Here is a 22,482-nt window from a genome sequence, read left to right on the forward strand (position 1 = left end):
CGTCGGTGGAGCAACAGGGGGCCCACGAGGGTGGAGGGTGCGCCCTGGGGGGTAGGCGCGCCCCCTACCTCGTGGCCTCCTCCTTTGTTTCTTGACGTAGGGTCCAAGTCTCCTGGATCATAATCTTCCTAAAAATCACGTTCCCGAAGGTTTCATTCCGTTTGGACTCCGTTTGATATTCTTTTTCTGCGAAACTCTGGAATAGGCAAAAAACAACAATTCTGGGCTGGGCCTCCGGTTAATAGATTAGTCCCAAAAATAATATAAAAGTGAATAATAAAGCCCAAAAATGTCCAAAACAGTAGATAATATAGCATGGAGCAATCAAAAATTATAGATACGTTGGAGACGTATCAGAGAGGCACGGGCGCGGTGCAGCCGACGGGGCTGCGGGCGAGGACGACGGTCGCGGCCACGGACCAAGGTCCAGTCTGCACCCGCAGGATCCTCCAGGCCCTCCTTCACCGGACGACGCGGTGGATCTTGGAGCGAGGGCCAGGGCGGGCGACGGCGAGCGGAGGACCTGGGCGTAGGGGCGGCGAGCAGGGCGAGCCGGCAGGGCTGTCGTCCATCCAACGAAGCTCGCGGGGCCGGCCGTGCCCTGCCGAGGGGGAGGGGACGACATGGGAGGGCGCCGGTGCCGGAGTGGCCGCCGGCGAGGAGCTAGCTGGTGGACGCCGGGGCCGGAGTGGCCACTGACGGGGGCGGGGCTAGGAGCGGAGTGGAGTATGTCACAAGTCATCCTTCATTTTAGTGACATGAAAAGCACAAGAAAAGCCATACTACTCTACAATTGGAGATACTACCTCGTCCCAAAATAGTACTCTCTCCTATCCAAATTACATGACGCAACCGCTATACAATTGGAGGGAGTAGTACCTTTTAGTTTGTTTAGAGATAATCTTGCAGCATAGCAACACAACAGATAACTCATTTCATTATAGCAAAAATAAAAGAGTGAGTTATCGTGACTTTTTTGTGTGTTTCTTCTGATTGATACAAGGGAAAAACAAATCATTGCAGTCGTACAAGCGGACAAGACTTGCCTGCTCCCCGTGCGTGCGCCCATCAGTGCTCCCGCATACGTGGCTTGATTTGATTGGAACAAAATAAGGCCCGGCTCCACCCCTTAAAATCAGGGGGAAGATGATTAGATTAGAAAAAAAAAGAAAAAAAACAGCCATAGGATGAAGTGAGAGCACGAATGAAAGCATGAAGAGGGAGCAGGCAAGCCGGATCCCGTACAAGCATGCGCCAAAGAGATATACGGCATGTAACACGATATCCAGCCTTTTATAATCGGTTAGGCACCTTTTATACTTTAGGACCCACTTTTTTGAACAATTTTTTTGAACAACTTTAGGACCCACTATCTTCAAAGCTCAACCGGCTCATGATTCTCACGAACAGAGACACACGGCGCACCGTCCAGCCCGACGACCAGTCGACCACCGACCGGGTGGGAACCCCAACCCAACCCAACCCAACCCAAACAAAACCGACGCGCCCCCCTCCCCCTCTGCGGCTTGTGTGGCTCACCTCCCCCCTCCCCGGCTCTCCCCCACAACATCCCGCACTCGAATGTGACGGACCTCCTCCTCCTCCTGGCCGCGATGCCCCCGCCGACCGCCTCGTCGCTGCCCGCCGCGGCCGCCGACCCGGCGCTGCCCGCGGCCTTCCTCTCCGTCCCGTCCCCGTTCCTCCCCTCCTCCCCGCCCCTCCCCGCCGCCCTCGCCCCCTCCCACGTCTCCTTCCTGCCCCGCGCGCGCGGGCCCCGCGCGCTCGCCGTCTCCGTGTCCGTCACCGGCCCGGTCTCCACCGCCGCGTCGCGGCTCCACCACATGTGGGCCGAGTTCGCGCGCTTCGTGCGGCTGCACGGGAACCAAATCGCGCCGCTCGGGTTCGCGTCCCTCGGTTCGGCCGTCGGAGGCGGCGGGGGCGGATGCGGGGGAGGGAATGGAGGGGGCGGTGGGGGAGGGGGTGGTGGGGACGCCGACGGGGCGGTCGAGGAGGAAGGCGTGGCGCGGGCCGAGGCGCCCAAGAAGGTGTTGATCCTCATGAGCGACACGGGCGGCGGCCATCGAGCCTCCGCCGAGGCCATCAAGGCCGCTTTTGCCCAGGAGTATGGCGACGACTACCAGGTTCGGTTTGCTTCGTCTTGTAAGGGCTCGCCCGTTTAATTTCAGGATTCGATGATACGTCTGTACCTGTTGCTTGCCAGGCTCCCGTTCCATGTTATAATGTTAACATGCACAATGTAGCTTGTTGCAACTTGGTCGGAGTTGTTTTGGTAATATGATACTATTGGTATGGTAGTTGTGTGCTACCCTGGTTAGGTATTTGCTCACGATGGCTAATCATGCACTAGCTAGACTATCAGGGGTGACTTTAGATAGGATGGTGAAACCTTTTTTTCTTGAGAAAGTCAATTGCAACTTTGGGGTGTGTTCATTGCAAAATTCTTGCTTAATTCGTTCAATGTTGGACAGAAGTGACGTACATTTTCAGACAGAGACTTGATGTTGTTACACAGTTCTGGGGAGATATCCACTCAACCTAATTGTGGCTATTACGGATCTCAAGTTTGCATTTGTGTAACTGGTAGAAGACATAAAGTTTGGGTAAGGAGAAATGTGACCGAGAAAGCGGATTGGGCCGCCCTTTTCGATGCTGCTTATGGGTCAAACCTCAGTTAGACTGGTACCACTATCTTTACCGGTAGCCCTGAGCAGTGGTCCCTTTCTCACGTAGTTTGATTTTGGAGCCCTTCTTTCCTGCACTTGACTCCTTGTTCCCAAATTATTCTTTAACTTGTTAGAGCATGTCTAGCAGGTGCGCTATCCTGCCACAGGCCCATATATTTGCGGGCGGGATAGCGTATCCGGCGTTTTACGGGCCAGAACAGGTATGCCAAATTTGCAGCGGCTAAACATTATACGGGCGGCCTGCAAACTGCCCCCACCAGCCGCTATATGTATGGGGAGGGAGGCGATTTAGGGTTCCCGTCTCGCATCTAGCTCCGCCGCTTTCCTCTTCTTTTTTGCCATCGTTTTCGCGTAGCTCTGGCAAGCAATGTCGGGAGAAGGCCGCGGAGGAGGCGCTGGACGTGGGGGCCGCTGCCTGTTGCCGCCGCGCAAGCGTGGCCGGCACTACGTGGAGGCCGGCAGCTCCAGCGGCCACGCCGTCGAGCTGTGGCGCCGTGAGCAGGCTCGCAACCGCGGGGTCCTCTTCCTCAGTGGCGGGAGCCGCCGCTTCGGTGAGCTGTACAACGCGCTTTGGCCGTCGACGAAGGCTCTCCGCGAGGCGGAGGCCGTGCGATTCGCCATGAAGGAGGCGCTGGACGCCGACGAAGAGGGCGCCGCCGCACGCTTCGAGGCGGTGCACACGGAGTACGAGCTCGCCTACACCATCTACAAATCCGCCTACGAGTACCACCTCGGCGTGAAGCCGTGAGCCGCCGCCGCCCTCCGTCGTGAAGCCGTGAGCCACCGCCGCCCTCCATCTAGGATGTATAGTTTGCTTGTTTGTTTGTGAACTCCGGCGAGGTCCGGACTATCTAAAATGTAGCGGGAACATGCTTATCTTAAGTTTTTAAATTTGCAAGTCGATTTGCAGTATCTGTTCTGCGCCGGGCAAAAAGTGCCCGCAAAATCAATTTTGCAGTCCGAGATTATAGCGGCTCTGCTAGAGATGCTCTTAATTGATGCCATATAATGTATTCTATCCTTGTACCACTGGTACACCAGATCCACGTCGCCGCATCCATCCATTGCGGAAAAACGGTGCGATTCAAATTAGTTCCTCCTGTTCATGAGCACATCTTACACTTGCAGTTCATACTTCGTTTTGTGCACACACACATATTACCCCAGAAATTGCTTTATGCACAGATCAACATTGTTGATTGGTCGGCTCAGATATCAGGCTCATCTGGACATGAGAACCAAAACGCTGTGCCCATGATTTAGCATCCTTTTCGGTTCTGTGTTTCCGGTGTAGTAGAGCAGGGGATTTATCATGTCTTCACTTGTGATGATTGTCACTGTGTTAAGCTTCAATGCACTAGCCAACGCAACCAAAAGTCTGAACTGATGGTAAGGGCTTGGCAATCCACATATACACTTCAACACCCCCTCTCACGTGTGAGGTGGGAAGTCAACACGTGGATAGACTCAGAGGTATGGCTCAAGAGGCCTATATGTGGCCAAAGTGGGGCAGCAGCAAATTTTGGATAAATTGTGAAAGCCAGGAAGCAATTTTGGATAAATTGTGAAAGCCAGGACTTGAACTCAAGACCTTAGCTCCTATACCATGTTAAGCTTCATGCACTAGCCAACACAACCAAAAGTCCGAACTGATGGAAAGGGGTAGGCAATCCACATATACACTTGAACAATCCGTACTGGGCTGGTTCTTGGATATTAGGATGAATGAATGATTGATTTGTGTTTTCCTTGTGTCGTTTGATTGATAGTATTGTTATTCTATTTACTTCTTCTGTTTTGTAGTTAATGATTTTCTTTGCAGGTACTAGTAAGCGTGCACGTGCAATGCACGTCTTGACTAATATTACAATTATATGGGAAAATCCACCTGTGTATGCTAGAGCATTCACCGTGCACCAGTGAATTAGTCCTATGAAATCAGCAAGTAGACTAAGATTTACAGATCGATCTAACAGACACACACTGCTCACTCCAATTCTTTAAGTTCCTCCTCTGTTTAATCATGCAAGTTTTTTGTGTGTAATAGTATAGATGTAAGTGATTCAGATAAAATAATTAAATACAAGATTGTAATAAATCTTAAATATTACCTTGTTGAAATTAGCAGAAGCTCCAAGAGAAGCTGACAAAGAGTCTTGGATTTCTTTCATACATTCAGTCAGTTTGTTGACTCCACCCATAGTCTTTTCAAAGCACCAAATATTCCAATAATATGCATGTATCAATCAAAACCTCTAATTTGTAAGGCTAAAAAGCTAGACACGATGCATCTGCAAGACCATGAGAAGAGTAATGGTATACATGTGAATGAAATTGGAGATTACACTGACAAAGCATAAATCCATAAGAATACATGGTGTCGGTTTGGATCAACTTTTTTTCCATCCAAAAAGCCCAAGTTCACAGTGTCACCCTAAAAGCAGTGAGGATATCATACATATCAAGATGTATCCAGAGTATATCAAACTTACTTGTGAGATATCTTCTTTAAGCTTGGTATGCCCAAAATCATCATAAACTTTCAGAAATAAGAAAAAGTCAGATAGATTTCCCCGTATGATCAATAAAGAATGGAAACAACACCTAATGATAATTTTAGTATCCCTGGTTACTTCCAAACACTAAATTAACAACTATGACACCTAATGACCAAGTATTTGCAAAAAACATCCATAATTATTTCATCATACAGTGAAATAGGAGTGGAGACAAAACCTAATGAGTAATGGCCAAGGGTCTTTTCAGAACATATTGCATCCAAACAAACATTTTTTTAACAGTATTAGTAAATAGATCAGAGATAAAAACTGGATTAACAACTTGTAAAGAAACTTATTCGCTATATACATGGTGGTTCGTCAAATTGTTCTCAAAGACAGTCTATCATAGAGTCAGCGAACATTAGCATGTGGGTGCAGGCCCAAAGCTGCCATCATTTTGTACAGTAATATCCATAAAAGAAAATTCAACATCGTAAGACTTACAGCATATAGATCTTCACCGGTGAGAACATCTCCAACAGCTAAAGCAAATAATAAAAAGGAGATGTTTTAGAGGGCCTGCTAACGATTAACAAGATGTCCCTCATTCACAGTTAAAATATGCCAAACGCATTACCCAGCTTTTTTGGCTTAAATTACCAGGGTGCATCGTCTTCAGATCTAATAGCAATAGTTTTTAGGGGGTGCTGCAAATTTAACAGAAATGGAATGATTATCATGCTGAACTTACCTGGATTTCATCAAAAATGTTTCCAAGGATACCAGGACTCAGCTCAACTGAAAGGGCTGCATGTGCATATATAGTATTATGTGTTAGAAGAGCAAACTGTGGATCAGAAGGGAAGAATAGAAATTGTAAAAATCGGAACTGCAAAATGCACATTAATAGTTTTGATAGGTCACCACCGCATATTATTTGTTATATTCACACCATTTATTCTTTGTTACTATCAAATAAGCTAAATCTGACCAAAGGTATTGATCTGGTAGGAAAAAAGAGCCTGATCTGCAATGCTACATAGCTAACAAGATTAAGCTTAGAATTGTGACTGTACAATGCAAATAACTTGATAGAACTGTGCAAAACGACATCCTAATTATAAAATTTGTATCACTGCCTTTCCTTCTAGCAACTAAAATCAATCATGCCTATTTATTAAAACCATGACAAACTTATCCATGCTGAATCTGAATCACCAACATTGCATGCAGAAATTGACAGCACTACTCGAGTTCTCTTCCTCTCCTGAATTTAACAGTACCTGAACAAAGCAAGCCGCACGCACAGCCTGCCGGCAGCCACAGACACGCACCTCACACACGCTGGCCAGCTGCACGCACAGCCTGCCGGCAGCCGCAGACAACACTAATGCACAACACGCCGACAACATCATACACGCAGTCCACATATACACTTGAACAATCCGTACTGGGCTGGTTCTTGGATATTAGGATGAATGAATGATTGATTTGTGTTTTCCTTGTGTCGTTTGATTGATAGTATTGTTATTCTATTTACTTCTTCTGTTTTGTAGTTAATGATTTTCTTTGCAGGTATTCGTCACTGATTTGTGGACTGAACATACACCATGGCCTTTCAACCAACTTCCCAGAAGCTATAGTTTCTTGGTGAAACATGGACCCTTGTGGAAGATGACTTACTATGGTACCGCTCCACGAGTAATTCACCAGCCACATTTTGCTGCAACAGCAACATTCATAGCGAGGTGAGTACTGTAATTTTTCACGTTGAATGAGCTTCCAAAGTATAATCTTAGGTTGCTTAAAAGACTTGTACTTTGCCCGATCTAGTCTAAGAGAATTTTATAATTGAAATAATAGCTATAATTACCATCAGTTTTGTAGACAATTTTGTGCTGGGGCCTCAATTATATGGTTGGGTGTGATGCTGTCATCATGAGACGTGCTATAAGGGGGTATGCAGGATTCACAAAATCCTGCTGGAGGATGTCTGAAATCTAGCTGTTTTCAAACTTAGCCACAATGACTGCATATTTTACATAATTTATTTGGTACTGTATGTATCAGTATTGAAGTGATATATATGTAGACGAGTTTGCTTGTTAAAGATGTTTTATACCGCAGCTGCAGGTCTGGGTGCTTATTTTGCAATAGCAGGTTATATAATCTAGAATTTACCCATCTTTTCTTGCAGAGAGGTTGCCAAAGGTCTGATGAAGTACCAACCAGATGTGATTATCAGTGTACATCCTTTAATGCAACATGTCCCCCTTCGAGTTCTACGATCCAGAGGGTTATTGGATAAGATTCCGTTCACAACTGTTATCACCGACTTGAGCACTTGTCACCCAACATGGTATGCTGGTTTCAATGTTCGTATAATTCCATGCCAGTATTTGGTTCCTTACCTTTAAGATAAGCGTGCAATTGATCTTACAGTGAAATAGTTATGCTACTGCTTTCCATTAGGTTTCACAAGCTTGTGACTAGATGTTACTGTCCATCAGCTGAGGTGACAAAGAGAGCACTAAAAGCTGGACTGAAACCTTCACAAATTAAAGTCTATGGCCTCCCTGTGCGCCCATCTTTTGCTAAACCTGTTCCACCGAAGGTAAACAATTTCTTCAACCAATAGCACCACATTAGCTTCTGGATATTTTGCCTTCTGCACAAGTTACTGAGTGGTATATCTATGTGTGTCTTGTTTAATAGGATGAATTGCGTAGGGAGTTAGGTATGGATGAAGATCTACCTGCGGTTCTATTAATGGGCGGGGGTGAAGGGATGGGTCCTATTGAAGCCACTGCTCGAGCTCTTGATAATGCTTTATATGACGAAAGCCTTGGGGAACCAAGGGGTCAAATACTTATAATTTGCGGACGCAATAAGAAGTTGACTAACAGGTTGCAGTCAATTAATTGGAAAATTCCTGTTCAGGTGCTTCCTTAAAGCTTATTTTTTAGCTTCCAAGCGTTTGAAATTTGCAACAGTAATACCTTACCAGTTTCTCCTACTAAAATTTTCTGTTATTTTGACCACTCTTTCTACCCTCACCAAGTTACTCCTTTAATGTTTCTTTTCCTCCTAATCTTAGGTGAAAGGTTTTGTTACAAAGATGGAAGAATGCATGGGTGCTTGTGACTGTATCATCACAAAGGTATGCTCTATATTAGATCCACATATTGAGATCATGCACTTGGTGATGTGATATGATATTTTGCATGACTGATGTTATCTGAGAATACATGATCTATGGCAATTTGCAGGCAGGACCTGGTACCATTGCAGAGGCGATGATTCGTGGCCTCCCCATTATTCTAAATGGTTACATTGCTGGGCAGGTAATTTCTTCTGCCACTTGTTGTAGGGTCTGCATGATTCTATTCTTTGGCTCAGAGTTCTTCACTCTGGCTTGTAATGTTGTTCAGTAGTTTCGTATGAGACCTGTGTGTTGAACAGTCAGTATATCCTTGGTTTTCTCCATGAATCTATGCTGAATATGCTGTAGTAGTGGTGGTAAATGAAAAATCACTAAAATAGTGGTGTACCATACTGTCATATATCGCACTCCACCACTCTTGCTTAGCTGCAAATCACATGCCATTTCTATTGTATGCATCCTTAACCAAAATGGACTTGTGCCCCTGTTATTGCAATATAGTAGTTTGTACCATGCATTATCCATTTACTTTGTGCCTGCGATGCACGCAGTTACACTGACCATAGCTAGCTCCGAAACTGATTTTGATTATTCTGTACCTTTCTTTTATGAATCACTCCCTCCATTAAGAAGTTGTAAGGCTGTCTGAAGCAAAATTTCGTGTACAATATCTTGTTAATGGTTGCAAAATTATGACCATATAAAACTGATTTTGAATACAAATTCACAACTTTTTGCAAAGTAACCTACGTATAATTGGATTAGTTGTTGGTCAAATCATGTTTTAGATACTCAAATTTCTGAACCTTGCCATCCCGCCTGGGGTGGCGGGGGTGGGGGGTGGGGTGTTATGTAGATGGAAATAAATCATTAATTATTTCTTTTATATATCGACAATTCAGTATAGCAATCGACGTTGCAATATACTTAGAGCAACTCTAGCTTAGTCGCCATATGGGATATGGAGCGCGCTCCATATGGACGTGGGAGAATATCACATGGAAACGAACATTCGGTGGAAACCACGTGGAAAAGATATTTTGAAGTTTCGAAAAAAATCCAAAAATACATTACGGGATGTGAGCTATGAAAATAACAATGTCCCATAATTTTTTTTAGATTTTTTTGAAACTTCCAAACATGGTTTTCACGAAGTTTTCTTTGAATTTTGGTTTCCATGTGATATTTTCCGGATGGATGTGGAGGCCGTGGCTGTTGTGCTCAAACACAGAGTCGCGATAATGTGGCCTCCATACTTTTATTTTATTTGTTCCTATTTTTTGTCATTTTCTTCAATTTTGTACGGGCAACTTAAGCTCAAATTAGTAACCAAACACATGTATCGACACGATAACTTGGTAGCAACTATATTCAGTTGCCAAAATGCGTCACTTTACATATAATTAGCGAAGTGAAATGTGTTTAACAACATTTTCAAACTAAGCAATGTCGCTATTCGAGCCGACATTGCTACATAGTACGACCTACACTAGTCGGTGGCCGATGCCGTCTAGTCGTCACCCTCCTCTGAGAGATCATCGAAGTAGGTGTAGAGGTCGGACTCACGAGCGGCAGCCGCTGCTCCTCCTCGTTGTTGAGTGCAGGGCGGTACTCTCGGAGGATGCGCTCTTCGTTGCGAGCTTTGAGGGCCGAGAGCCGCAGCGCGACGTCGATCGGGTCTTTGGGCTCCGGCCGGGCCTTGACAGGGATGGTGTTGTTCAGCGGGATGAGGGCGCCAACTGGGACGACGTCCTCCTCCTCCTTCGCCCGGACGAGGGGGCTCGATCCCTTGCGTCTGCTGCCTTGGGAAGCGCTGGATCCCCCGTGATCGGCAGATCCACCGCTGCCGCGGCTAGTGCGCCATGGGGAGAGATCGCGCCGGTGCGCGGCGTCTGGGACGGGAGGTTCTGCTCTGCTGCCAAGTTGAGCCAATAGGCTGTGTTCTTGCGTGCGGCATTGTCCTGGACGGTGGAGGAGATGGGAGGGGAGGAGGCGGCTATGGCTTTGGTGATGGGGACATCTCGCAGCCGGGGATGAAGCCACGTGGCTATCTGAACGGCTGCCTAGGGAATCAGGGGGAGCTGTGGAGGCTATTAATGGGTGGGTGGTTACCGGTCACGTCGCCCTGGCCGTGGCGGTGCGTGTACTGGTGGCGCGCTGCTTCAAAGCCGGCCGTGGCGCGAGGTAGAAGCTGAAATTTCCCTCCCACGCTGGCGGTTGGGTATGGAGCTCACGAGCTCCATACTGGGCCTTCCCAGCCTCCAACTATCGGTTGCGTATGGAGCTCACGAGCTCCATACTGGGCCTTCCCAGCCTCCAAATATGGAGGCTACAAGGTCGTATATGGAGTGAGCTCCATAAATTATGCCGATCGACACCCATATGGCGACTCTGCTAGAGTGCCATTTTGGCCCAAAATCACCATATTGGCAGCTATTATGGCGATCGGGGCCACATGACGACTCGTCTAGAGTTGCTCTTATGCACTGATGGTGTTTTTGTCCATTTGAAGAACTGTATCATGCAAACGCCCTGAAATTTGGCTAGTGCCTTTTGTATGAGCACTGATCTTTCTGCACAATTTGTTCATATTTTTATAATTTTGCATAACAGGAAGCTGGCAATGTTCCCTACGTTGTTGAAAATGGTTGTGGGAAGTTCTCAAAATCTCCAGAACATATCGCAAAGATTGTTGCGGACTGGTTCGGCCCCAGGTCAGATGAGCTCCAGATAATGTCCCAAAATGCCCTGAAACTGGCTCGCCCAGACGCGGTGTTGAAAATTGTTCATGATCTACATGAGCTAGTCAGGCAAAAGTCGTTTGTACCAGAATATGCATGTGCAACATAAGCTCCTATATATTCGTCTTTTGAATTTAGTTAGTTTTGTTCCTTTTTTGTGCGGCATTAGTGATAGTTATTTGTGAGGATTCAAACTATCAATTGATTTGCAAATGTCATTATGAAAGGGAAAAAAAAGGAACTCGAAAAGAATTGTGTCGCATTCCCTTCTCATTGTTGTTTTATCTTCTCGAGACTATTTCTTACTGAGACCATTTAACATTGGCAAACCTTAACGCCGTGTCGCCGTTATCGCTCGACTTAGCCTAGTCGTGCTGTGCTGTGCTATATGGTGTGATGTTGGATGAGGCTGTTAACTGTTAAGTGTAATACTAAAGTATGAGGCTGTTACGTGTGAATACTAGTACTAGAAGTATGTGGCTGCCATGGCTTAAAAGAAGAGTGCTGAAATACCTCCAAGGATGTTGCATCCAACATCAGACTTGGTTTGGCGCCGCAAGTGTGTCATGTGCTGGCGAGAAGTAAACATGGATGTTCACCAGCACCGGCGAGGAGAGATGGAATAAATTACTGTACTTACACAGAACAAGTTGCAGGCAAGTGCTGAAGAATCAGAATCCCAAGGCGGAGGATACGGTATTTGGCACGTATCCGCGGGCGGGCGCTGTGACCACAGCTGTTCCTTGGTCGCTTGTGCTGTCGTCGCCATCTACCGAAAGGCAGGCAGGCAGGCTCCAGCTCTTGTGTCGGGTGGGTTACACCGTCAGGCCAGGTGAGCTTTGCACGGTACTTAAATACTGTGTCGTGTAAATAGCTACTGTACGTAGCTTTGTGGGGGTGGGACCTTGTATGACCACCTCACAAATACACGGTGGTCCGACCGTCATCAACATGTTTTTCCCGACTGGGTGATGAATCCGCCGTGAATTTTGCCTTGCATGTCTGTTGCGGAGTAGACGATGTTCTAAAATACAGTACTACTCCCTCTGTAAACTTTTATAATAGTGCTCTTATATTTCTTTACGAAGGGAGTACTTTCTAAGACGGATTCTCGGTGCAGGGGATAATGGAGCACGTTATTTTGAACTGCTCAAAAAGGTGCTTAAAAGATTTGATTTTTTTTTACATGAATAGACATGCATGTGGGCTAAGTACCTGTGAACTTTCATTCAATAATACATTGTATTATGTGCTGCACAAGAAAGACAAAATTTCGGCCTAAAAACAAGCTCTTGATAATACATTGTATTGTCTTTTTTGTATCCTTTACATGCAAGCACGTATTGGTAGGAGCTACAATCCTACCTGGTCTAGGGCGTAGGTTGTACGGGAAAGGGGAGGATTGACCGTGGCGCGATGAAGAAGAGGCGGCGGCGGCGCAAGAGGCGGCTAGGGTTAGGTCTCCCGGCTCCTTTCGGGAAGCCGAGCAAATAATGATTGCTTCTTGCTTGATTAGATTGATACATCTTCTCTATTTATATAGAGAGGTTTACTTGACTCCTAAGCAAACGATCCTAATAACGATAAGATAATTGGGCTAAGCCCCTAATAATGATAAGATAATTTGGGCCACAACCCACTGGGCTAAACCCCCTAATATGCCGGTCATAACACGTATATTGCTGAAAGTTTGGCCCGTTATACTGCACTGCTATATATGCACTCACACAAAAATTTGAAAAGTTTCAAGCCATAAAAATCTGTTTTAAACCAGGCACGATGTGTCCATGCTCAGATGTCAATTTTCGTACTACTTTCGCACTTTTCTTCATCTCTTTAACGTGTAATAATAGTAGTACTGAAAAATACTCTAATTTAACTTGATGTGGTGTAAACAGTGGCAATCCATCTATTTGACTATTTGTCATGAAGACTATTAAATTAAATTAAAAAGATACTAGTACAACTAATAGTGCAAGTGGTATGTTCCATTAAGTGCTACTGCTGACCCATGTGGAAAGGACTGTGGTACTTGACTTGGTATAAACACACTGCTGATGGGAGTGGACAGTGGACAGATAGATACTCCCTCCTTTTCGGTTTATAGACCTTATCTTAAAATTTTAGTTTTTTATTTTATAAGGCTCATTTTGGTTGTTTCCCATCACAATTTCAGATTCCAAGATGCATTAAATAATTGTATGCATGTATTAAGAGAAAATTGACCAATGCATGTATATTATGCATGCATGCATTGCAATTAATACATTGGTAAACATAAATTTTTGAAGAAAACAAGAGCATTAATTGGGTGCTTTTGCAAATTACAAAAAGCATTCCACCACTCACCATCTACCTTGGTTGGTGAGATTTTTGAATTGAACCATATAAACCGGAAAGGAGGGAGTAGTAGTGAGGTGAGAAAGAATAGCATGAAACGGCGTTTTGCTAAAGCCACTCTGAATCGCAAGAATCACGTACTAGTCGAGAAGTTTTGCCACCCGCAGTATCTGACAAAGATTCATCGGGAGGGGTTTGGCATTTGTGAACGTTCAGGTGGCAAGTTTAGTTGTTTGGATTGACAATGTCTACAGAAGCACATGAAAATTCTAGGAAGAAGAGAAATTTTGCGGCAAAAAAAGGGCAGGATTTGTAGTCTTTTACCAGGTAAAGTTGTCTAAAAATACATTCGCTTGCCATCACCTCTCAGCTGATGTTCGCCAGTTATCATCTTCGAAAACTTAACCATCATGGCAAAACCGAGTTTTACAGACTTTCGCTGGTTTACAAATTATGTAGTGCAACTTACGGCCACGCAAAATGCACTTGTATTATGTTCCAAAAAAGAAAAGAAAAAATGCACTCGTTTCTTTCAGGGTAAATGCACTCGTTTTCTTTCAGAGTAGCATAAAAAGAGAGTATCCACGGGGAACCCAGCGCTTGGTTTAAAGGCAGGATTTGTTTTTGTTGTTACAGTATATTTTATGTATTCTGTACAAACAATGCCTGCACAGTGCATATTCTCTGAATGATGTTTCCTGCCTGCCTGCCTGCCTGCATGCCGGCGCCTTTATTTGCCTGATCGCTACAGAATAGGCACGCCCTCATAATCTGAGATCTATCATTCATCCCTCAGCTACATGAAAAATGCTCTACCACTGCACCCGTCACGTGATCTTGCAGCCCTGGCATTGCACAACCTCTTTCCCTGAAGAGTTCTACTAGTAGGAGTATTACTTTCTCCGTTTCATACGCCAGGAAGCACAGGACAGTTCCACAATCATCTCCTCTATCAGCACCAGGGCACACAAAAACAAGAACCCAGCAGCTTCAAACCACAAAGAAATGAAAGAAGAAGAAGAAGAAAAACAAGCTAGATCAATCAACTACTACAAATGCTTGTACGTACGTACATTTACCAATAACTAAATACCGTATTGCCAATTGCCAATCACCAGCGGTGAACCGATCGATCGATCCCAAAACAAATCCCCAACTATAGGATATTCACACGCGCACACGCACACACGCAGCTCCCAATGATCCACGGTCAAATCAAATGTAATCACAAGTCTCCTGCGCGAACCCGATCTGGGACGCCGCGGTGTCGAAGATCACCCGCAGGTTCTTCTGCTGGTAGTTGCCGATGATCGGGGTGTCGTCCTCGGACCTGAGGGCGGCCAGGGCCAGGCACACCTGGGAGGCGTCGCCGGCGACCACGTAGAGCACGCCCTTGGAGTCCACCTCCACCTCCGCGCCGCCGTCGAACGCCAGCTTCAGGCTCGGCACCTGCACCTCCCTCAGCCCCGTCAGGTCGAAGCAGGTGTCCAGGATGGAGAAGGGCGGCGCCTGCGGGTACTCCGCCAGCTGCCTCACGAACTCGGCCCGCACCGCCGCGTACACCGACGGCACCAGGCTCGTGATGATCGTGCCGGAGTCGACAATGGCCCTGCCGCCGCCGGACGAGAAGCCCGGGGACTGCACGTCCTCGCCGCCGACGCTGATCCCGGTCAGGCTGACCATGTAGAAGGGCCCCTGCAGCGGGTCTGTGACCATCGCGGTGTACACGATCGGGGTGGAGTTGCGGTACGCCGAGGAGTCGTCGCCGAGGACGAGGGACCCCGACGAGCCGGACTCCTTTGGGGGCAGGCAGTAGGAGAACACGCCGCCGAACTGCTCCGTGGTCTGGGATATCAGCGAGAGCGGGCTCCGGCCGAGCCCCATCAGCCCGGACGTGCCGCCGAACGGGCCCTGGTTGCTGGTGCCGCAGCCGAACACGAAGCCCTCGATGTCCTCGCCGGCCAGGCTCAGCCTGTCGTGCGCCAGCACGCCGCGGGAGCAGGACCCGTCGCGGTAGCTGAGGGCGTAGCTGCAGGCCGCCGGCTGGTCGCACGCCTGGCCGCCGGACATCCCGGTGGCCACCCGCAGCGCGTCGCAGGAGGAGGAGTTGCACGGCACGGCGGCGTAGGACGGCGACGAGGAGGGGTCGAAGAGGGGCTCCTGCTGGTCGTGGCAGGCGTCGCACGGCTTGCACTGCACCCAGGTGAGCTCGCTGGCCGTGTCCACGATCACCGTGGCCTCGCCGCCGCCGATGCCCACGGTGGCCACGTAGTTGAGCGTCCGCAGCCTGGCGCCGGAGGTGACGGGCACCTGCGCCAGCTTGGACGCCGCCGCCGCGTCCGGCGACCTGATCAGCCCGTAGCTGCCGACGCGCCGCTGCAGCGACGAGACCCTGGCGGCGTCGGAGGCCAGGACGGCGCGGGCCTCCTCCGCCCTGCTGCTCCTGCCGCCTGAGCCGAGGCTGGCGTGGTGCCGCAGCTCCAGGACCGTGGCGCCGCTCTCCGCCCCTGACGATCGACGGCATCACGAGACAGTGAGAAAAAAGATGAATGAGCTCAGAATTGCATGGCTGGTCATGTACTGCGGCATTCGGGTAAGTTTGCCATTCTGGTCATTGTTCATGCGATTCTCCCGCACGAGCAAAAGTACTTGGGACGTGCTACTTATGGCAAAAGCTCGTGTGATTCACCCGCCGCCGTTTCTTGGCACAGAAATTGATGGGTTCTTCCAGCGAGTGCTTCTTCTCGGCACTGCCATTGCAGCACGAGCTGCCACGGTCCGTTTGCAGACCGCATCGCCGTGAATGGAAACGCCACCAAATGTGTGCACACTGTCGCCCAGTCGGTCAAAAAGGGCAATAGAATCTACTCCCAGAACCATTATAATCTGGCGCTCTAGTCCTCTCTCATCTCACCCGGAAACATCATCACTGGAAAGAGAAATCAAGAAGTGGAAGAGAGAGAGAGAGAGAGTGGGAGAATCGAGGAACTCACTTGACCTCAGGCAATGCACGCCGCCGCCGCCTGCCGCGAGGAGAAGCAGGAGCAGCAGAGCCGCCGGCGCGACGGCGCGAGCTCCTCCCCGTGCCATCACTCGCTCGCCTCGGCGACCAACCTCAGCTCACTCACTCCCCTGCCAGCAGAGGGAGAGAGTGAGAGAGGGGGGATAAAGAAAGGGGGATGAGGTAGGGTGAGGTCAGGAAAGAGAAAGGGAGTGAGGAAGGGGGGGAAAGATTCTCTGGGGCCGCGAGCTGAGGTGAGAGGTGGGCTTCTTGCGGCGCATGGGAACAAGGGCGCAGGCAGGCAGGAGCTGGCTGGCGAGGTCGGACGGAGGAGTGGATGGAGGGAGGTCATTCAGGCCAACTCTACCGCGCGCGACCTCAAACGGACGTTCGTTTTGTCTGGTTTCTTTCCGTTTGGGTAGGGCAATGGGTTGCCCCATCCTGTCTGTCAGGACCAAAAATGTCCATATTTTCATCAAAACTAGTTTTATAACCCAAATATTTGTCTGAAAATTAGTTTTACAACCCAATTGAAACTGTCTTTAATAAAATAGTTTTACAACCAAATCGAAATTGTCTTGACTGAACATAAAATGGACCAATACATCTATTGGTTGTTAATGTGATCCCACACGTGCTCAACCAAGTCATTTTGAAGATTCAAATGAGTGTGCCAATCACGCATCTCACGGTGGAATTGGACAAACTGTTCAAATGTGGCCGGGTCTTGGTGCAAGGGCTCAATATTTTCACGTTGATAATCAAATCCTTGGTCGAAGATACTCTCATCACGCTCGTCCTCGACGATCATGTTGTGCATGATCACACAAGCAGTCATCACCTTCCAAAGCTTCCTTTCATCCCATGACAGTGCAGGGTTTCGAACGATACCCCACCGGGATTGAAGCACACCAAAAGCACGTTCCACATCCTTTCTAACACTCTTTTGCATTTGGGCAAATCTCTTTCTCTTCTCACCTTGGGGTTTCGAGATTGTCTTCACAAAAGTTGACCACTGAGGATATATACCATCTGCTAGATAGTATCCCTTGTTGTACTGGTGGCCGTTGATCTCAAAGTTGACAGGTGGGGAGTGGCCTTCTGCAAGCCTCGCGAAGACTGGAGAACGCTGCAGCACGTTGATATCATTGTGAGAACCTGCCATGCCGAAGAAAGAATGCCATATCCAAAGATCCTGCGATGCCACCGCTTCTAATATGACAGTGCACCCGTTGACATGCCCCTTGTACTGGCCCTGCCAAGCAAATGGACAGTTTTTCCACTCCCAGTGCATACAATCTATGCTGCCAAGCATGCCTGGAAAGCCTCTAGCTGCGTTGGTCGTCAACAATCTCTCTGTATCAGCGGCAGTTGGCTGCCTCAAGTACTCTGGGCCAAACACCTCGATCACAGCTTGGCAAAACTTGTACATTAACATCAGACATGTTGTCTCACTCATACGCACATACTCATCCACCAGATCGCCTGGAATTCCATATGCAAGCATGCGGATGGCCGCGGTGCATTTCTGGTAAGAGGAGAATCCAAGCTTGCCAAGGGCATCCGTCTTGCACTCGAAGTATGGGTCATGAGCAACCACTCCCTCTCGGATACAATTGAACACATGCCTTGCCATTCGAAAACGGCGACGGAATTTATCCGGCTTGAAGAGCGGGGTGTTGGCAAAGTAATCGACATAAAGCAGGGTGTAGCCTCTCTCCCTGTTGCGGTTCAGGTTGGGAGCACGGCCAGGGACTGACCCCCTGTACCGAGGAAGCTGCCGTTGAATGTGGTCGTGAACGACCAGTGCAGCCACCACAAGATCTTCATCATCCGACGACGAATCGTCCGATGAACAAAGGAAGTGATGGAAGAAAAACTCGTCTCCATTGTCCATACCTTCGTGGGCAAAATGTCGAACACCTTGCGGCGTGGTGGCGAAGAGGCTGGGATGATCACCTCGACGCAGCAGGGGTGGTTGCCGGCTACTGGCCACTCTGGAGCTCTCGTCGGAAACTGCCGAGGCCGCCGTGGTACGTCGCCGGCGGTCGTGTCCCCTCTGCGACCGGCAAAGACGGCGACGGCCAAACCTTCGATCGACGGCCAAAACTAAGGCCAAAGCGCGGGCATGGTGGCGGCCATGTCGAGACGTGGTTTGGTAGGGACGGCCGGGGACTGCGCGGTGAGGAGGCGGCCGGAGAATAGCGGCGGCGCCGGCGGCAGGGCGGGGCGGGAGAGAGAGGGTGGAAGCGTTGGGAACGGAGGGACTGCTGGTGTCCCCGACAGGCGGGCCAAGGGAGGACAAGGGCGTGCGTCCAGGCCGTCCGCGCGCGTCCGTTTCACCCCAAACCGAGCGCAAATTTGTGCCAGAGATGGGTCGAAAATGAACGAAATCCGGACATTTGTCCGTTTGAAACCGCGTGCTGGGCCGCGCTATTCGTCCGTTTTACTCAAAACACCAGCACGCGCTATTCGTCCGTTTTACTCAAAACAGACACGCGCGGACAGGATGGGTCGCGCGGTGGAGTTGGCCTCACTCGCCCCGCAGCGACGGTCAGGGTGGCGTACCGGGCTGCTGGCCGCGGGCGAGGAATTATTGGGGGCGCCTCACATGCGCCGTGTCCTCTTCCTCCTCTCGCTCGCTCGCTCCAGCACCGTCGCTCTTGTGCGTGCAGTACAGTCTTGGTCTTCCTCTCTCTCCCTCCGCCTGTGCATGGGGCCGGCCGGGGCTTCACTCACTCACACTCGCTCACTGACGCCATTTGTTTATTGGCAGCGGCATCGGATAGGAGCGGCAGCGGCGGCAGAGGGGAGGAGGGGGTATCCGGCGGGGAAAAAGAGGAGAGATTTTACTAGTCATCACGGCGCGTGGCGCGCGCGTGGGTTGGGTGGCCGCATTGAATTGAAAATGGGCGGGCGCCCGGCCGCCATTAAGCTGTCAGCAGTCGGCATCACGGCGTGCGCAAACCTTAGCAGCTCGTCGACGAGCCAGATCTTGCACTTGCACGGGGGCAAAATGGTAAAGATCGACGCAGAGGGAAAAATATTACTGCTCCGTACAGTGCGGTGTACGGACGAGAGCCGTGGTGCAATGCAACAGCATCGGCTTGCCGCCTGGCTCTTCTTTTTGTCCTGGAGATGTGCTTATTGCTAGACTCTGACAGATTAATTGCGTTTCTCTCCGCAAGTAATTTGAGTCCTTCCACATGAAAGTGATCGAGGCACCCACTTCGGCCTATAAATTCAGCACTTATGGACCATTAAATCTCAGATCCCAGCAATGTTTCAAAGTCTTCTTCAGGGACGAGTGGCCTCGCTAGCAAAACCCTGGCCTTTGTCCTAGCTTTAGTTGCTCGATGGGCCTTGTGAGAGCGCAAGTGAGTGGACGAGATACACACAAGCATTGAGAAAAAAAAACGTTAAGAGCATCTCCGACAGATATCATTTCTCCAATAATTTTGGGTATTGGGAAGTTGATCAAAAAAATTCCAGTTTTCATGGCTTCCCTTTTCTTGATATTTTATTAGTGATCATCAATAAAACAGCACACCCCCTTTATAGAGGGAACTTGACCCTCGTCAGATAGCCTCATCAATACTAGGTGGGAGTCTCTTTGCAAAAAATAAAATAAAAAAATTACTAGGTGGGAGTCAACCGCGTGAAAAAACAGCTCCCGCCCTGCGCCTCCCCGACCGCATTCGCTCCACCGCCGTGGCACCGCCGCTCCGCTCGCGTGCCTCTCCCGGCCTCACCCGCCTCCCCGCATCTCCTGCCGCTAGTGCCTCTTCCAGACACCGTCTCCTTGCCACTCGCCAACTTCGCGTGTCGGTCCTCACATAGATAAACAACGATTCCAATATTTCTTCAAGTACATCTACGGATTGATGGTTGAACTGGGCATGAACAACTTCGTGATTGATGGTGCAGAAAACCTTCAGATACTTGTGGTGGGTAATGGGCGTAGCCGGAAGTACCAAGTGGGAGTTCGCATGAAGGCTTTACCCAGGTTCAGGCCCAAAGAGTCAGGTAATAGTAATACCCTACGTCTTGTTTTGCCTTTTATTGATATGGGAGCACCTCGTGCGATGGGTTACAAGAGGATGTATGACTACCGAGAGTATTGCCTATGGAATTGATCCCCCCGAGCTACTCCTAGCCCCGCCTTTATAAAGGGGAGAAGAGCAAGGTTTACATGATTCCTAACTGACCTCATGCGCCGAGGGCTTCTTGGCATGCACGTTAGATGAACTTCTTTCTTCGAGCCAGGCCCCTGAACTGCTCTCTACAGTCACACTGCTGATGACCCACAAGTATAGTGGATCAATCGTAGTCCTTTCGATAAGTAAAAGTGTCGAACCCAACGAGGAGCGGAAGAAAATGATAAGTGTTTTTTAGCAAGATATTCTCTGCAAGTACTGAAACTAGCGGCAACATAAAGTTTGGCAGCATGGAAATTTGTAACAAGTAACAAGTAGCAATAGTAGCAAAGGTGGAGCAAGGTGGCCCAATCCTTTTTATAGCAAAGGACAAGCCGGAAAAGTTCTCTTATATAAAGCAAAGAGTTCTCGAGGACACATGGGAATTTTCGTCTAGTCACGTTCATCATGTTTAGTTGATTTGCTTTCTCTACTTTGATAATTTGATATGTGGGCGGACCGGTGCTAGAGTGTTGTTCTTACTTGAACAAGCAACCCTCTTATGTTACCCCCTCTCGCAAGCATCCGCAACTAAGAAAGAAGAATTAAGATAAATCTAACCATAGCATGAAACATATGGATCCAAATCAGCCCCTTACAAAATAACACATAAACTAGGGTTTAACCTTCTGTCACTCTAGCAACCCATCATCTACTTATTACTCCACAATGCCTTCCCTTAGGCCCAAATATGATGAAGTGTCACGTAGTCGATGTTCACATGACACCACTAAAGGAAGCAACAACATACATATCATCAAAATATCGAGCGAATAACAAATTCACATGATTACTTATAACAAGACTTATCCCATGTCCTCAAGAACAAAAGTAACTACTCAAAAATCATGTTCATGTTCAAGATCAGATGAGTATGGAATATCATTAAGGATCTGAACATATAATCTTCCACCAAATAAACTAACTAGCATCAACAACAAGATGTAATCAACACTACTAGCAACCCACAGGTACCAATCTGAGGTTTTGAGACAAAGATTGAATACAAGAGATGAACTAGGATTTGAGAGGACATGGCGCCGGTGAAGATGTTGATGAAGATTGCCCCCCTCCCCCACGATGAGAGGATCGTTGGTGATGTCGATGGCTTCGATTTCCCCCTCCCGGAGGGAAGTATCCCCGGCAGAATCGCTCTGCCGAAGAGCAAAAGTGCTCTTGCCCAAGTTTCGCCTCGAGAAGGTGGCGCTTCGTCCTGAAAGTCCTCCTCTTTTTTTAAGGGTAAGACCTCTCATATAGTAGAAGATGGGCATTGGAGGCCAGCTATGGACCCCACAAGGAATCAGGGCGCGCCCAGGGGGTGGTCGCGCCCTATTGCCTTGTGGGCAGCAGGTGGCCCCCCTGGAATTTCTTTGCTCCGGTATTTTTATATATTCAATAAAAAATCTCCGTGTAGTTACAGGTCATTTGGAGCTCTGTAGGATAGGTATCTCTGCTATCTCCATAGAATAGTAATTGTTCACACCGATCATGCTGCTATTAAATACCTTATGGAAAAGAAAGATGCTAAACCTAGACTCATTAGGTGGATTCTCTTGCTACAAGAATTTGACTTACACATCACTGATAGAAAAGGAGCTGAGAACCCCGTAGCTGATAACTTGTCTAGGTTAGAATATATTCTTGATCACCCACTACCTATTGATGACAGCTTTCCTGATGAACAACTAGCTGTCATAAATGCTTCTCATAATACTCCTTGGTATGCTGATTATGCTAATTATATTGTTGCTAAATTTATACCACCTAGTTTCACACACCAACAAAAGAAAAAAATTCTTCTGTGATTTAAGATATTACTTTTGGGATGACCCACA

At 48.3% G+C, this 22,482-nt stretch overlaps 2 protein-coding genes across 2 annotated transcripts; one reads left to right on the forward strand and one right to left on the reverse strand.

Moving 5' to 3' along the window:
- The first annotated feature begins 1,531 nt into the window (after nt 1-1,531).
- On the forward strand, nt 1,532-11,372 carry LOC123121603 (probable monogalactosyldiacylglycerol synthase 1, chloroplastic). The gene is made up of 8 exons (XM_044541622.1): nt 1,532-2,141; nt 6,782-6,954; nt 7,404-7,565; nt 7,679-7,820; nt 7,922-8,146; nt 8,304-8,366; nt 8,476-8,550; nt 10,983-11,372. The coding sequence occupies exons 1-8, from the start codon at nt 1,614-1,616 to the stop codon at nt 11,217-11,219; spliced, it is 1,605 nt and encodes a 534-aa protein (XP_044397557.1). The 5' UTR covers nt 1,532-1,613; the 3' UTR covers nt 11,220-11,372.
- A 3,010-nt stretch (nt 11,373-14,382) lies between these two features.
- LOC123121604 (aspartyl protease family protein At5g10770) lies at nt 14,383-16,690 on the reverse strand. The gene is made up of 2 exons (XM_044541623.1): nt 16,444-16,690; nt 14,383-15,957 (listed from the first exon to the last, which is right to left on the reverse strand). Exons 1-2 carry the CDS (start codon nt 16,538-16,540, stop codon nt 14,666-14,668), a joined length of 1,389 nt encoding a protein of 462 aa, XP_044397558.1. The 5' UTR covers nt 16,541-16,690; the 3' UTR covers nt 14,383-14,665.
- Between the last annotated feature and the right edge of the window lie 5,792 nt (nt 16,691-22,482).

This window comes from Triticum aestivum, chromosome 5D (genome assembly GCF_018294505.1).
Source record: "Triticum aestivum cultivar Chinese Spring chromosome 5D, IWGSC CS RefSeq v2.1, whole genome shotgun sequence".
In the NCBI taxonomy this organism is placed as follows: domain Eukaryota; kingdom Viridiplantae; phylum Streptophyta; class Magnoliopsida; order Poales; family Poaceae; genus Triticum; species Triticum aestivum.

Excerpts from the sequence above, each read along its gene's own strand:
- LOC123121604 (XM_044541623.1), bottom strand. The coding sequence starts at position 16,540 with ATGGCACGGGGAGGAGCTCGCGCCGTCGCGCCGGCGGCTCTGCTGCTC. Across the intron at positions 15,958-16,443 it reads CGTGCATTGCCTGAGGTCAA|GGGCGGAGAGCGGCGCCACG; the intron begins GTGAGTTCCTCG and ends GTCGATCGTCAG.
- LOC123121603 (XM_044541622.1), top strand. The coding sequence starts at position 1,614 with ATGCCCCCGCCGACCGCCTCGTCGCTGCCCGCCGCGGCCGCCGACCCG. Across the intron at positions 2,142-6,781 it reads AGTATGGCGACGACTACCAG|GTATTCGTCACTGATTTGTG; the intron begins GTTCGGTTTGCT and ends TTTTCTTTGCAG. Across the intron at positions 8,367-8,475 it reads GTGACTGTATCATCACAAAG|GCAGGACCTGGTACCATTGC; the intron begins GTATGCTCTATA and ends GGCAATTTGCAG.